The sequence below is a fragment of the Rattus norvegicus genome, chromosome 12 (assembly GCF_036323735.1).
Source record: "Rattus norvegicus strain BN/NHsdMcwi chromosome 12, GRCr8, whole genome shotgun sequence".
NCBI classification, from domain to species: domain Eukaryota; kingdom Metazoa; phylum Chordata; class Mammalia; order Rodentia; family Muridae; genus Rattus; species Rattus norvegicus.
Window position 1 is genome coordinate 27,920,533 of NC_086030.1, and position 14,252 is coordinate 27,934,784.

At 48.8% G+C, this 14,252-nt stretch overlaps 1 protein-coding gene across 28 annotated transcripts in view; it reads left to right on the plus strand.

The window, feature by feature from the left end:
- The window catches only part of Gtf2ird1 (GTF2I repeat domain containing 1), a 106,913-nt gene that overhangs the window by 29,939 nt on the left and 62,722 nt on the right, over positions 1-14,252 (plus strand). For 27 of the 28 annotated variants that reach the window (XM_039089074.2, XM_063271050.1, XM_063271053.1 and 24 more), the window contains 1 exon segment: positions 11,839-11,967. In XM_039089074.2, the coding sequence (XP_038945002.1) occupies positions 11,845-11,967 (123 nt within the window). In that variant the 5' untranslated portion in view covers positions 11,839-11,844. 28 annotated transcript variants of the gene reach the window in all.

Below are 14,252 nucleotides of genomic sequence, written 5' to 3' on the forward strand. Positions count from 1 at the left end.
AGTTTTCTTCCCCGCCTTGGTTCCACCACCTGCTCCTCTGGTCCACAGGACAGTGATACTGAGTCAGAGAACCTTTCCCGGGTTCAGAAGAATCTCGATCTCTCCAGTGGCTCTTGTGGGGTTTCTAGTGGGCAAGGAATTAAGGGATTTAGTAGCAGACCTGTGATTTGTGGAGTTCTGAGCCTCTAGGAGGCCTTGTGTGTCTGTCCCGGAGCCTGAGGACAAGGGGGTGGGCCTGCTGAACAATGTAGAAGTCTGTCAGGATGGTCCTGAGGCTGCAGCAAGAGGCTCAAGCCTTGAGACCATAAGCATCTCAGATTTGGGATTCCCTTGGACTTTGGGATATTCGTGTTTAATCACAAAATACCTTGGGGACGGGACTCAAGTCTGAACAAGAAATCCGTTCCTGGTGCAACTCTACCTTATGCACGTAGCCTGAAGGTAATTTGATTTAAAAAAATATTTATTTTTATTATTTCTGATCATGCATGTACGTATGTGTGGGTAAGCGCATGTGAAAGTAGGGGCTTTGGTAGGCCAGGGGCTATCGAAGCTAGAATAGAATAGAATAGAATAGAATAGAATAGAATAGAATAGAATAGAATAGAATAGAATAGAATAGGTGGTGAGCCACCCAGGGTTGGTCCTGGGAACTGAACTAGGGTCCTTTGGAATGCAGTAACTGCTCTTAATCACTGAGCTTTCTCTCCAGCCCCATGATTTAAAAACACCTTTTTTCCCTTATTACGTGTTTACTGGGTGAGGAGGGGGCAGGCATGTGCCGTGGACAGACTGCAGGAAGTGCTTCCTGCCTTCTGTCATGTGGGTCCCAAGGACTGAGCTCAGGTTGGGACACACGGTGCCAGTCTCTACCTGCTGAGCCATCTTGCTGGCTGGTAATTGGGTTTTCCATTGCTTTATTTTATTTGTTTATTTTTTCTTATTTTTGGTGTTTCTTAGACAGGGTCTTGTGTAGTCTGTGCTGGCCTTGGTCATGCTATGTATGTATGGCTGGATTTGAACTGCGGTGTTTGCGTTTGGGTGTGCGCACGCGCGCGCATCTCCACGCCTGTGTAGGTGCGTGCAGAGTCCAGAGGTTCATGTCGGGATGTCTACCCCAGATGCTTCTCTTCCTTGTCTTCGAGACAGGGTCTCTCACTGAACTTGGAGCCTGCTGTTTTTTTGCCAGTCTGGCTGGCCAGCGAGCCTCGCAGAACTGGGCTGACAGACCTGGGTTTTCTGTAGATGCTGGGAATCCACACTCGGGTGTTAGATTTTCACAGCCCGCAATTTCCCACCGAGCCATCTGCCCACGCCCCTGGCTTTGAACTCTTGATCCCCCTGAGTGCTATGCTTATAGAAGTATGCCACCATACCCAGATGAGTCACCGGTTGTTGGTAGATATTTTTGAGTCAAACCTTATATAGCCCAAGCTGCCCTTGAACTCCCAACTGTCCAGCCTCTACCTCCAAAATGCTGGATCAAGCCCACCCGTGCCTAGCAATTTTTTTTTTTTACCTGTTTGCTTGTTTATTCGGAGCCAGAATCTCATTCTATAGCTATGGAGGGTCTAGAACTCATGCTGTAGACCATGCTGGCTTCGAGCTTAGGGTGAGCCTCAAGCCTCTACCTTCTGAGTGCTAAGATAATGTGTGTCATCGTGTCCATCTTGAAGGCACTTTTGGATGACTCTTTACCCACAGGGCTGCTGCAAGGGGTCAGGATAGATTTCCCTCTTGTGGCATCATATCGGTCAGCATTAGACTCTACGGCATTCTGAATATCACATTTCCAGATTAGGGAGGCTCAACCTATATAAAGAAGGCACCCTGAGACAAGAGAGTCTGTACTGTCACCTTTGTGGAGACAGAGCCCAGCTCCCTCTGATGGGTTAGGGAGAATCACTCCTTGCCTCTGACCTTTGTTGGCGTTGGCATGCCTTGACCCGGGGCCATGTGTGTTAATCAGTTGTTTGACACTGTGGCAGAATACCCAGAGGAACTGTTTAAGAGGAGGGAAGGTTTATTTTGACCCACAGTTTCTAAGGTCTCACATTCCGTGGTCAGAGCATTAGGGTCCTGGGAGTGGGAGGTGTGGGCATCCTGGGGATGGAGGAGTAGGGGGAGGAAACAGAGAAGAGAGGGGGAGAGGGGAGGGAGGGGGAAAGGAAAGGTTCGTCCATCAAAGCCCAGGCTCCAGTGACCCACTTCCACCAACTAAGCTCCACTTCTTCCTAACCCTTTTAGCTGTGGCATCCTCAGCTAGGGACCAAGCCTTCAACTCACAAGTTTTTGGGGAGACAAAATTTTGCTACGTCACAACACCATGTCATTCAGTTCTTCAAGGCCCCCCCCCCCCTTTTTTTTCCTCCAAGAAAGAGTCTCAACTGTGTAGTTCTAGGTGGCCTGGAACTCACTGTGTAGACCAGGCTGGCCTCAAGATCACAGAGCCCCTTCCTGCCCCAGCACTGTGATGAAAGGCGTGAGTTATTTGGCTTTGACCATCTTCAAACTACCTGTCCAGTGTCAGATGTCCTTGTAAAAATATGGCATATGGGGTGGTGGTGGCGCAGGCCTTTGATCCCAGCACTGGGAAGGCAGAGGCAGGCAGATCTCTGAGTTTGAGGCCAGCCTGATCTACAGAGTCTTTTCGGGACAGCCAGGGCTACAGGAAGAAACCTTGTTTCAAAAAAAAAAAAAAAAAAAAGTGACAGATGCCTTTAATCCCAGAGTGAGTTCCAGGACAACCAGGGCTACATAGGAAGCCCTGTCTCAAAGCAAAGCAAAGCAAAACAAAACAGAACAGAACAAAACAGTAACAAATTGCTGTAGTTAAATTGGTTAAACTCGGGAAGCCCTGGGTTTTATTCCCAGCAGCACATAAATCAAGGTGTAACAGGTCTATAATCTCAGAGCTCTGGAAGAGGAGGCAGAGAATCAGGAATCCAAGATCAAGGCTTGATATGAGTTATAGCAGCATAGTAGTACTTAGATATATAGTGTTATAGGCCAATCTGGGCTACATGAACAGTATCAAAAAAACAAAAACAAAAAAAAAAAAAAAAACCCTTTGTTTGCTTTTTGAGACAGAGTCTCTCCATGTAACCCTGACTGTCCTAGAACTGGACATGCAGCGCAAGCTGGACTCGAACTCACAGAGATCTGTCTGCTTCTTCCTCCTGGGTGCTGGGATTAAGAGTTGAGTGTCACCATGCCTGGCTTACAAACAGGACTAGTGTCTAGAGACACGTACTCGGGCTTAGTTGATCCAGAACTTGGGAAAGAGTGGTGGACTCTGAGATTGCCTCTCTCTCCCTCCCTCCCTTCTGCTGGCCAGGGCAGACCGAGCAGTGTGAGCTCTGGGGCCATCTGCCAAGGCTGTGCTTCCTTGGCGTTGACTGTCTTGGCCTCGGGCCCCTTGGGTGTCCTCAGCTCTGGCTCTGCCCCTGAGCTCTGCAATCACTAGTCTTCCTTGTTCTCTTCCAGTTGGGATGCACTTTGTATTTTCATTGTGCCACGTTTATTTATTTGGGGTGTGTGTGTGTGTGTGTGTGTGTGTGTGTGTGTGTGTGTGTGCTCGCTAACCTGCCCAGACCCACGTGCAGAAGCCCAGCAGGACATCACGTGTCTTTCTCCATTGCTCTCTTGGACACAGAGTCTCTCACAGAACTGAAAGCAGTTATTTTGGCTAGGCTTGCTGGCCAGTGAGTGCTTGGGATCCGTGTTAATGTCCTAATACTGGCGTCAGAGCAAGCAAAGTCACACTCAACCTTTTAGGTAGGCACTGGGGATTTGAACTCAGCTCCTTGTGCTTGTGGTGTTACCTACTGAGCCGTCTGCCCAGCCCTTCTGGTTGCTATGTGGCTACGGGTGGCCATGAACTTCCTCCTGCCTTTTCCTCTCAGGTGCTGGGATTATAGGTATGCTCTACCATGCCCAGCGTATGTAGGCTTGGGTTCGAACCCAGAGCTTCATGCATGTTGGGAAAGCTACTGACGAGCCACATCTCTACTTTTTTTAAAATTTTAGTTCTGACTCAAGGATGACCTTGGACTCTTGGCAGTCCTCCTCAGCCTTTGCAGTGCTGTTGGTACAGGTTTATTACCACTACCACCTGCTTCCAAAGCTCGAAGGTTTTTGTTTTTATTTATTTCATATATCGAGCACACTGTCGCTCTCCTCAGACACACCAGAAGAGGGCATCAGATCTCATTACAGATGGTTGTGAGCCACCATGTGGTTGCTGGGAATTGAACTCAGGACCTCTGGAAGAGCAGTCAGCGCTCTTAACCACTGAGCCATCTCTCCAGCTCTCCCTACCACCTTTAAAATATTTTTTTTTTTCAGAGCTGGGGACAGAACCCAGGGCCTTGCGCTTGCTAGGCAAGCACTCTACCACTGAGCTAAATCCCCAACCCCAAAATATTTTTTAAGATGTATTAACATCATTTTTTTCTCCTCTTTTCTTTCAACCCCTCTCATGTCATCTTCGGGTCCCTGGTTTACTTCCTTTCAAATTCGTGATTGTTATTGTTACATACATGTGTAAACACATAAATACAATCCGTGGCTATTTTTCTTTTATTATTGTTACATACATACATACATACATACATACACACACATACACATGCCTACACACATACATGTACATACATACATACGCATACATACATACATGCACACACATACACATGCATACATACACACATACATGCATACATACATACATGCACACACACAAACATATAAAGATATGCATGCAACCCGCTAAGTCCATTTACGTGTGTGTGTGTGTGTGTGTGTGTGTGTGTGTGTGTGTGTGTGTGTGTATGATGTCAGGGCTGACCCCTTAGTATTGGATGAGAACCTCATCCTTGGGACAGACTAGTTTTCTCCCTCTCAGCAGTCATTAATTCCTGTAGTTCTTTGGCTAGGATGGAGGTTGGTGAGATTCTCCTCTTTCTAGATGGCATGTCTGGGGTCATTGCTTGTGTGGGATCATTGCTTGTGTGGGGTCGTTGCTTGTGTGGCGTCATTGGTTGAGTCGTCTGGTTTAGGCATCGAATCATTCAGGGAGCATGGGCCTGGCCTCCCTGTCAGTTCTAGGAGATGTGACCTCACCTCCATGGTCCCGCCTCTTACAACCTTCTTCCGCCACGTGTCCTGAGCCCTAGGGGCAGGAGTTATGTTGGACCTGTATCTGTTGCAGTTGACCACCCCAGGATCATTGTATCCCTGCATTTGGACCAGCTGTGGTTTTCTGTAATGGTCTCTCAACTTATTAAAAATCCTTCCATATATGTATCTGTGTCAGTGCCACATGTGTGGTGATTCCCTGGAAGGCCAGAGGATGGGTGTCAGATGTCCTGGAGCTGAAGTTACAGGCAGTTGTCAGCTGTTGGATATGAGAGTCTTCTGTGAAAGCGGGAAGCCCCCATAAGCCCTGAACCATCTCTCTAGCCGTCCAAGTTGTACCTTTTATCTGGAGCTCCAGGCAACGCCACTCTGCCCGTGGGCTGTGAACCGCTGACTCCCACTTGAACTTGAGTCATTGTTAGTTCCTTAAGTGTTGAATACCCAGGAAAAGGTGAGCAGCGCTTACCTCTCTTGTGGGAATTCAGTCAACATCGGTGACACAGCTATTGGCTTCAAGGAGTTCAAGAAATCCACCCGGAAGCATGCAAACAGGTCATTTCAGATCACAATTGATTCTGTAGAGAAAGTAGGACAGCAGGGCTTAGTTCCTGGAAGGCGGAGGCAGAAAGATCAGGAGTTCAGGGTCATCCTGGGCTTGCTGACTATGTCACAAGGAGAAAGCCCATAGTAGCTGGGTACACACAGGAGGCAAAGGCAGGCAGGTTTCTATAAGTTCAAGGCCGGTCTGGTCGTCAGAGCGAGTTCCAGAACAGCCAGGGCTACACCGAGAAACCTGTCTGGAAAAACAAACAGACAGAAGACAAACCCATAGTAAAATAAAACGGAAGATGGGGTTGTTAGGGTGAGGCTGGCCCAACAAGTGCGTGCCTGAGGGAGTGAATGGAGAAGCAACAGGTGGCTCCCTTAGGCCTGGAGACCAGTGCAGAAGAGAGAGGGCAGGTGAGCCCAGCTCCCACAGCGCCTGCCTTGGTAATAAGGGTGTTGGATTTCTTTGATACTTTTTTTTAATATTCTGTGTGTGTACACACATGTACACACTGCTGTTTGCACTGTTGCTGCACGTGTGTGGAGGTCAGAGGACCACGTGCGGGAGTCAGTTCTCTCTTTCCGCCATGTTGAGTCCTGGGCACGGAACTCAAGATCGTCAGTCTTGGTGTCAGGCGGGTATATCAACAAGGAAGCCATCTTACTTGTCCTGTCCTTGTGTCTTGAGATCCACTCTCACTGTGTAGCCAGGGCTACCTGTACCTCACAGTCTCCGTGCCTCAACCTTCCGAGGGCTAGAATTATAATCATAAGTCACCACACTGGACTTTCACATCCCTTCTGGTGGCTACTATACTTGTTTTGGGCTGGGGCTTCTCACCTACTGGTCTGGTCTCCTCCCCTGCCCTGCCCTTCCCTCTCCTCCTCTCCCTTCCTATCCCCTTCCCTCTCTTTTTCTCCCTTCCTATCCCCTTCCCTCTTCTCCTCTCCCTTCCTATCCCTTCCCCTCTCTTCTCTTTCTTTTTCATCCCTTCCCCTCCCCTCCTGTCCTCTGGGCCCTTAATTTGCTTACCATGCTTCCGGTTTTTCATCTCTTAATACCAAGTAAAAAAAAACAAAACAAAACAGTTTTTACTTTACCTGGCTTATTTATTGATTAAAAATCAATTTTTAAAAATTATTGTTCTGCGCGCGCGCGCGTGTGTATGTGTGTGTGTGTGTGTGTGTGTGTGTTCATGCCATGGTTGATGCATGTGCAGATCAGAGGTCAGTTTTAAGGAGTTGGTTGTCCCCTATCATGCAAATGCCATGGGTCAAACTTGGCGCACTCGGTGGCAGGTGCCGTCACTAAGCCATCCTGCCTGCCCCCCTTACATTTGTGCTCCTAACCTCTCTGGGCCTGAGGTTTCCCTCGGCTCCTGCCTAAAGCATGCAATTTCCCACGTACCTCGCCTGGCCTATCCTGGACCTAGGAGGGTCCTGTAGTCTGAGCTAGCTAGATTTGGCTGGCCCCACAGCCCAGCTCCCTTCTGTCTCCCCGGTCCGCGGATCGGAGTCCCTGGTTCTCTCCTAAGTAGATTAGGACCTTGGCCAGGAGGAGTCCAGGCAGTCTGGAATGAGCTGGAGGTCAAGAGTGCCAGCTACCGCTGCTTGCCTGGCCCTGATTTGATTTGGGTCTGGGCAGCTGGGAGGCTGGGCCTGGCCCAAGGGCTCAGAGGAGTCGTTAGCAGCCATCGAGTATGGCTGGGCTGTATCGGAAGCTGCAGACTCCCAGGCTAGTGGATGTCTTGGCTGTGAGTGAGTACAGTTATCCAGCAGACCCCCCACAACCACCAGCACCCCATCAGGGGTGACCTAGGGCCACAGAAAGGCCAGGGCAAAGCCACCAGCAGTCTCTGTTTTCAGAGCATCCTGACCATGGTCCCTCTCTGGTATCCTTCAGTGGTCTGACGTATACTCACTGTCTCTTAACCATACAGAGTTTTCTTTCTTTTTTGAGTTACTTTTATTGTGGAGCCCTGGCTGGCCTGGAACTTGTTAGATAGACCACATTGGCCCCAAACTGATAAGAGATATGTACCACTTGCCTCCCGAGTGCTGGGATTAAAGACGTGTACCGTTACACCCAGCTGCTTTTTATTTCCCTTGTGATTTGTTATGAGACAGGGTCTCATAGGCAGGCTGGCCTCACACTCACCGTGTAGTCTATGATGTCTTTGAATTCCCAATCACTGTGCCTCTACCTCCCAAATGCTTGGAATTATAGGTGTGTGCACCTGGCTTGACTTACTTATTGATGTATTGATTTATTTTTGTGATGCTAGGGATGGAATTCGGGAACTTTCCGGAAGATACTCTAATGTAGAGCCACGCCCCCAGCCCCTCCCTGGGGGATTCTAGGCAGGGGCTCTACCACTGAGCCACACCCCCAGCCCCTCACTGGGGGAATTCTAGCAGGGGTTCTACCACTGAGCCACGCCCCCAGCCCCTCACTGGAGGATTCTAGGCATGTGGTCTATGCTTGGGCCATATACACAGTTCTCTTTTTAAATCTTTTTGTTGTTGGTGGTGGTGGTAGAGATGGGATTTCACTAAGTTTCTCAGGATGACTTGAATTGACTCTGTAGCCCAGGCTGTCTTTGAACTTGTATATCCTGCCTTGGCCATCTGAGTTAACAGGGAGGGCCAGTGGGTCCTGGCAAAACCACTTATTTATTTTTCTCACATTTTTACTTATTTGTTTTGATGTGTGTATGCAGTTAGAGGACAACTTGCAGGAGTCAGTTCTCTCCTACGGTGTGGGCCCTGGAGATCAAACGCCCATCCTAAGCAAGTGCCATTTTACTGCCCATAAAACCAGTTTCTTCCTGTAGTCCAAAGCGCAGATCTGAGCCTGTAGAGGGACTTTAATCTAGCAATTTGGTTACTAGCAACTTTGGCAAGGGATCACATCCGAAGACCTATATGATCTGACCGGAATGCACACACGCCCTGGATTACAGTAAGATCTGGCTGGAATACAGACACACCTTTAGTATGCACCTTTAACCCCTAACAATAAGCGTAAGGTTAGTTTGTAGAATGAAGCAGCCATGTTTGAAAGTAATGTCTAATTGAGAGGCAGACAAAGTAACGAATCAGGGAAAGGTCTGAGAGATAGGACACGCCCCACTCATGCACAACATGGGAAAGAGAGGCTACTTAAGGTAGCAAGGTGGAGAAGGGTGTGTGTGTGTGGCAGTTTTACTGGGAAGGGTGTCTGGGAGACCAAGCCAGACACAGGTAAAGACAGAACAAGCCAGAGAAAGAGAAGGAGCCAGAGGATTAGAGTGGATTGCCAAAAGTATATGGCCAATCAGGGCAGTTCAGTCAGAAGCCAAGAGAAGCTGAATTGAATCAACTTGGAAGATTAGATTGTACGGAGGTTAGAAGCTTCCAGGCCATGGCCTAGGTGTAGTTAGAACAGGGAAAGAGCACTCTGAGATTGGGAGTAGGTCTCATCTCATCCCTTCCTCTGAGGAAATACAAAAACATTTACAGAGCCAGTGCCCGGCCCAGAGCTGCTCCCCTTTTCTGATTTAATGATGTGGTGTTTTTTGCTGAGGCCTCATCGTCTTACCCCCGTATGGTACCTTACGGCACCTGCTGCTGTCTGGAGTTTCCCAGGATGACTGGGATTCCGTGCTTGACCCGTTGCACACAATGAGTTGCGGACAATGAGTTGGGCCCCGAGGGTCAGCCATGGTGGATAGAGGCAGTTTGGCCCTTGCAGAGTTTACAGTCTGGGCGTTAGTTGTAGTGTCAGTAGACATCCTCGGCTTGGTGCTTTTTTAGGCTGCCAGCCTAGAGGCCCTGCCACCTGGCTGTTTGCTGCCCCACCCAGTGAGTGTCTAGAATCCTTGCTGACAGGTGGCAGACAGGTGGCAAACAGGGTGTGGAATCTACAGCTCTATGGCTGGGTGACACACCCAGCCAGGGGCCTGAGAGGGCTCTGGGGAATAAGCCCAGAGCATATCCTGTCTTTGTCCGTGGCCTCCTTTGACTTAGGCTAGTGAGGGACTGGTGCTTTCTTGGGCAGCAAGTAGGGACCACCTCACTCCCGTCTCTTGGGATAGCCCTGGAAGAACAGCCTCGAGCCAGCTACCAGCGACCAGCAACCTTGTCTTTGGATTTAGACTTGTGCAAGCCAAAGAAGCCTTCCGAGGAGGAACTGTGAGAAGCCTCAGTACGTCAGTACAAAGTCCTTTCCTGGGGAATCCCTAGTTTGAGGAAGTAGCCTGTGCCCCATCTGCACCTGCTCCAAGTCCATGGCCCCATCCAGGAAGTAGACTCAGGCTTCAGCCGTGACCTTGATCTGGGAGCTTGTGACCAAGCCCAGAGGCGTGTACTGAGCTGATGTGAGGGGAGGGGGGCGACAATGCCCAGCTAAGCTGTGGGTGAGGCAGTCAGGTGCCTTTCCCACAGGATTGGCTATAAGGATGTGGACACAAGCTGGTAATCTCAGTTCTTGACAGGCGGAGAAAGGAATATCCAGAGTTCAAGCAGCCGGAGCTAGAAATTAAGGCCTTGTTCAAAGCACGTGTACAGTAGGTGCCGTGAAGGGTGTGAGCGGGAGAGGGCTGTGACGGGCGTTTGTGGAAAACACTGGCAGTTAGGACCCATCCTGGTATTGGGCTTCAGGCAGTGAAGACTAGTATCATGGTTGTCTTAGTCTTCTAATCCTGCACAAGCATCAGGACCAAGAAGCAGGTTGGGGAAGGAAAGAGTTTCTTCAGCTCACACTTCCACATGGCTGTTGATCACCACAGGAAGTCAGGACTGGAACTCAGGCAGGTCAGGAAGCAGGAGCTGATACAGAGGCCATGGAGGGATGTTTCTTACTGGCTTGCTTCCCCTGGCTTGCTTAGCTTGCTCTGTTGTAGAACCCAGGACCACCAGCCCAGGGATGGCACCACCCACAATGGGCTGGGCCCACTTTGGTGATGGATCGAATCTCTGGGTTCTGTTCCTTGGAACACAACCCTTAGCTGTGTTGCTGTTGTTTGCCTTTTTTGTGGCAAGACAGGACCAAATGTCTACCCCAGGAAGGCACCAACGATAGATGGAAGAAAGAATTCTATTGGAGACTAGTTTGGTGAATGGTTATTTATGAGAGCGCGGAACAGTTAAGATAGTAACTGTTATATTGCTGTGAGGAGAAACCGTGGCCAAGACGACGTATAGGAAAACAAACCCATTTAAGAGAAGGTTTTTTTGTAGTTTAGAGGGTTAGTTAGTCCATGGTCAGCATTGGCAGGAAACAGAAAGGCATGGCACTGGGAAAGTAGGTGAGAGCTTTATATATATCCATATCTATGGGTAGAAGGCAGAGAGAGACATACAGCCTGGCATGGGCTTTTAAAGCATCAAAGCCCACCCCCAGTGACACACTTCCTGTAGTAAGCCACACCCACTCCTATAAGACCACACCCCCTAATCCTTCTCAAACAGTTCTCCAACTGGGGATAAAGCATTCAAACATATGAGCCTGTGGAGACTATTCTCATTCAAACCACCACAATGGGTGAGGGGTTACTTGTAATGGCAGTGACTCAAAGGCAGCTGCATTACCAAAAAGCCTATGTCATCATGGTTGATGTCACTCACAAAAAGTTGCATCTCTGGAACTCTGTATGAGCTGCAGACAGCTCTACAGAAGTGTCCCGTATCCCTGCCCATTCTCTTACATGAAATTGCTCTGCATTTATAATCTTTGGGAGGGGTCTTGTGACTCTTAAGACTCTCTGAGCTTCCAGAGCTTTGAGAGCTTCTGAGTTTCCTGGGTCTTGTAAGCTTCCTGAGCCTCATGAGTTTCCTGAGCTTCCTGAGTTGTGTAAGTTGCTTTGTCTTTGAGTCTCAGGAACCTCCCTCTAGGAGGGAATGTTTAAGGTCTCTGAGAATGTTTCATTCAAATAGGAGGAAATACGTATACATTATTCACTTAGATAAATGCATGTTTCTGCAGTAGCTGCTGTCTCATGGCCTGTGGAAGTTCAAATCTCTGCCATACCTTTGAGGCCCTTGAATAATGGGCTGGAAGGCCAGCTGGCATTCTCTTCCACTTGTGAAGTCCAGGTGACCCTGGGAGCCAAGTCTGCCTACCCAATTGTACCACGTGTCTACTACCCACTGTGTCCTCTCTGTTCTCTCTAGGTGACCATGGCCTTGCTGGGGAAGCATTGTGACATCCCCACCAACGGCTGTGGGTCTGAGCGCTGGAACTCCACCTTTGCCCGCAAGGACGAGCTCATCAACAGTCTGGTGTCTGCCTTAGACTCCATGGTGAGTATCTGGCCAGGTGGGAAGAGGGCCCAAGGGCAAGATGGGAGAGGTTCTGTCCAGATAAAAAAGTCAGACTTGGTGGCCCACACTTGTAATCCCAGTGTAAAGGAGGCCTGTCTAGCAAGCTCACGTCCATAGGTGACCTTACCTTTCACATAAAGGAATTGAGGGACAATTGCCAAAGCAATCTTCTGGCTTCCACACACATGCACATGTATGTAGACACCAGGATATGCATGAATTTACATACATTTACACCTGGAATCACAGTCAAGAGGTTGCAATAGGAAATCTTGAGTTCAAGACCAGCCTGAGCTACAAAGTGAAACCCTAAAAGGACAAGGCTAAACTCATTGATGAAGAGAGTGTTTAGCATGAAGTAGGCTCTAGGTTCGAACCCTGGCACCACTCCTGCCTGTTCACACCTAAGCAAGGGAAAACAGAAGAGTGGATCCGCCTGGCGTTCTTTAGTATTTGAGGAGGTCACACAGCGCGATCAAGTACAGAGTTACTGGTCTCCCAAGCAGAGAGAGCCTCCTTTCTAGATGGTTCTGAACCACGTGTATCCTGAACATCACCAGCCTGTCAGTGGTGGTGGGTGTGACTGCCATGTGCACTAATGGACCACGCCAACAGCAATATTTTGCACTCTCTGGATTTTGTCATTTGGAGTCAGTCTCTCACAGTAAGGCCATCCTGAAACTCTCAGCGGTTCGCCCCAGGCACTGCTGTTTTCTTAAGACTGGCATAAGAGGTGAGATTATGGCCCGGAGAGGTTGAAGAGCGTGTCCTAGGATCACACAGCACAGAACGTCTTAAAATGGTAATTGGCACGAAGACTGGTTTATTTATGGCAATTCTTTGTTTTTTTTTGAGACAGGGTTTCTCTGTGTAGCCATGGCTGACCTCACTTTGTAGACCAGGCTGGCCTGGAACTCAAGAGATCCACCTGCCTCTGCCAAGAGCTGGGATTAAAGACGTGTGATGGCTCAAAACCAGCATTCATTCATTTATTCATTTATTTCCTTATATTTTATGTATACTAACTAGTGTTTGCCCGTGTTATGTCTGTGAGGGTGTTGAATTGACCAGAGCATTGCTTTAGACGGTTGTGAGCTGCCATGTGGGTACTGGGAATTGAACCTGGATCTAACCACTGGACCATCTCGCCAGCTCAAGGCCAGGATTCATAAAGTGCCAAGTGTGTGCCACTGGGTTTACTGACAGGATTTTGCTTTCGAGGGATTTACATACTGTAGTCTTGGTTATAACTTGGGGCCACACAAGTAAGCCAGTTTGGTGTAGCCACTGAGTTCTGTGTGTGTGTGTGTGTGTGTGTGTGTGTGTGTGTGTGTGTGTAGGCGCGGGTGATGGTGGGGTGTGTTGCATTCATGTAGAGGCCACAGATCCACTTCAGGTTTAACTCTTCAGGTGCCATTCCCCTTGTTTGGGACAGGACCTTGCTCTATAGTTCAGGCTTATCCGAAACTCACTGTGTAGCCCAGGCTGGCCACAAACTCATGGCAATCCTCCTGCCTCAGTCTCCCTGAATGCTGAGATTACAGATGTGAGCCAGCTAAGCCTACAGCACCTAATACTTCCTGGGTGTCTCCAGTACTAACCGGGCCCAGCCCTGCTTAGCTTCTGAGATAAGGTGAGATCACCTTGTTTTAGTTTTGAGACAGGATCTCTGGTTTGAACTCATCAAATAGAAAGCCCCATGGATTCTCCTGTGTCAGCCTCCCTGGTGCTGGGATTGCAAGTGTGTGCCACCACACCTGGCTGGTACACACATGACAGATGTGTTTGCACGTGTGTGTGTGTATTACATGTGTTTGCACATGTGTGTTTGTGTGGTGTGTGTTACATGTGCTTGCACCCGTGTATATTACATGTGTTTGTGTGTATATTATGTGTGTGCTTATTACGTGTGTTACATGTGCTTGCACCTGTGTGTGTATTACATGTATTTGTGTGTGTGTGCATATGTAGCATGTGTGTGTACTACATGTGTGTGTATGTGGTGTGTGTTACATGTGCTTGCATCTGTGCGTGTATTACGTGTTTGCACGTGTGTTTGCGTGTGGTGTGTTACATGTGCTTGCACCTGTGTGTATTACATGTGTTTGTGTGCATGTGTATTATGTGTGTGGTGTGTGTTCCATGTGCTTGTATCATGTGTGTGTGTGTGTGTGTGTGTACTACATGTTTGTGTGCGTGCGTGCGTGCGTGCATGTGTTATGTGTGTTTGCACCTTTGGCAGCACCCAGCAACAACAATCTAGA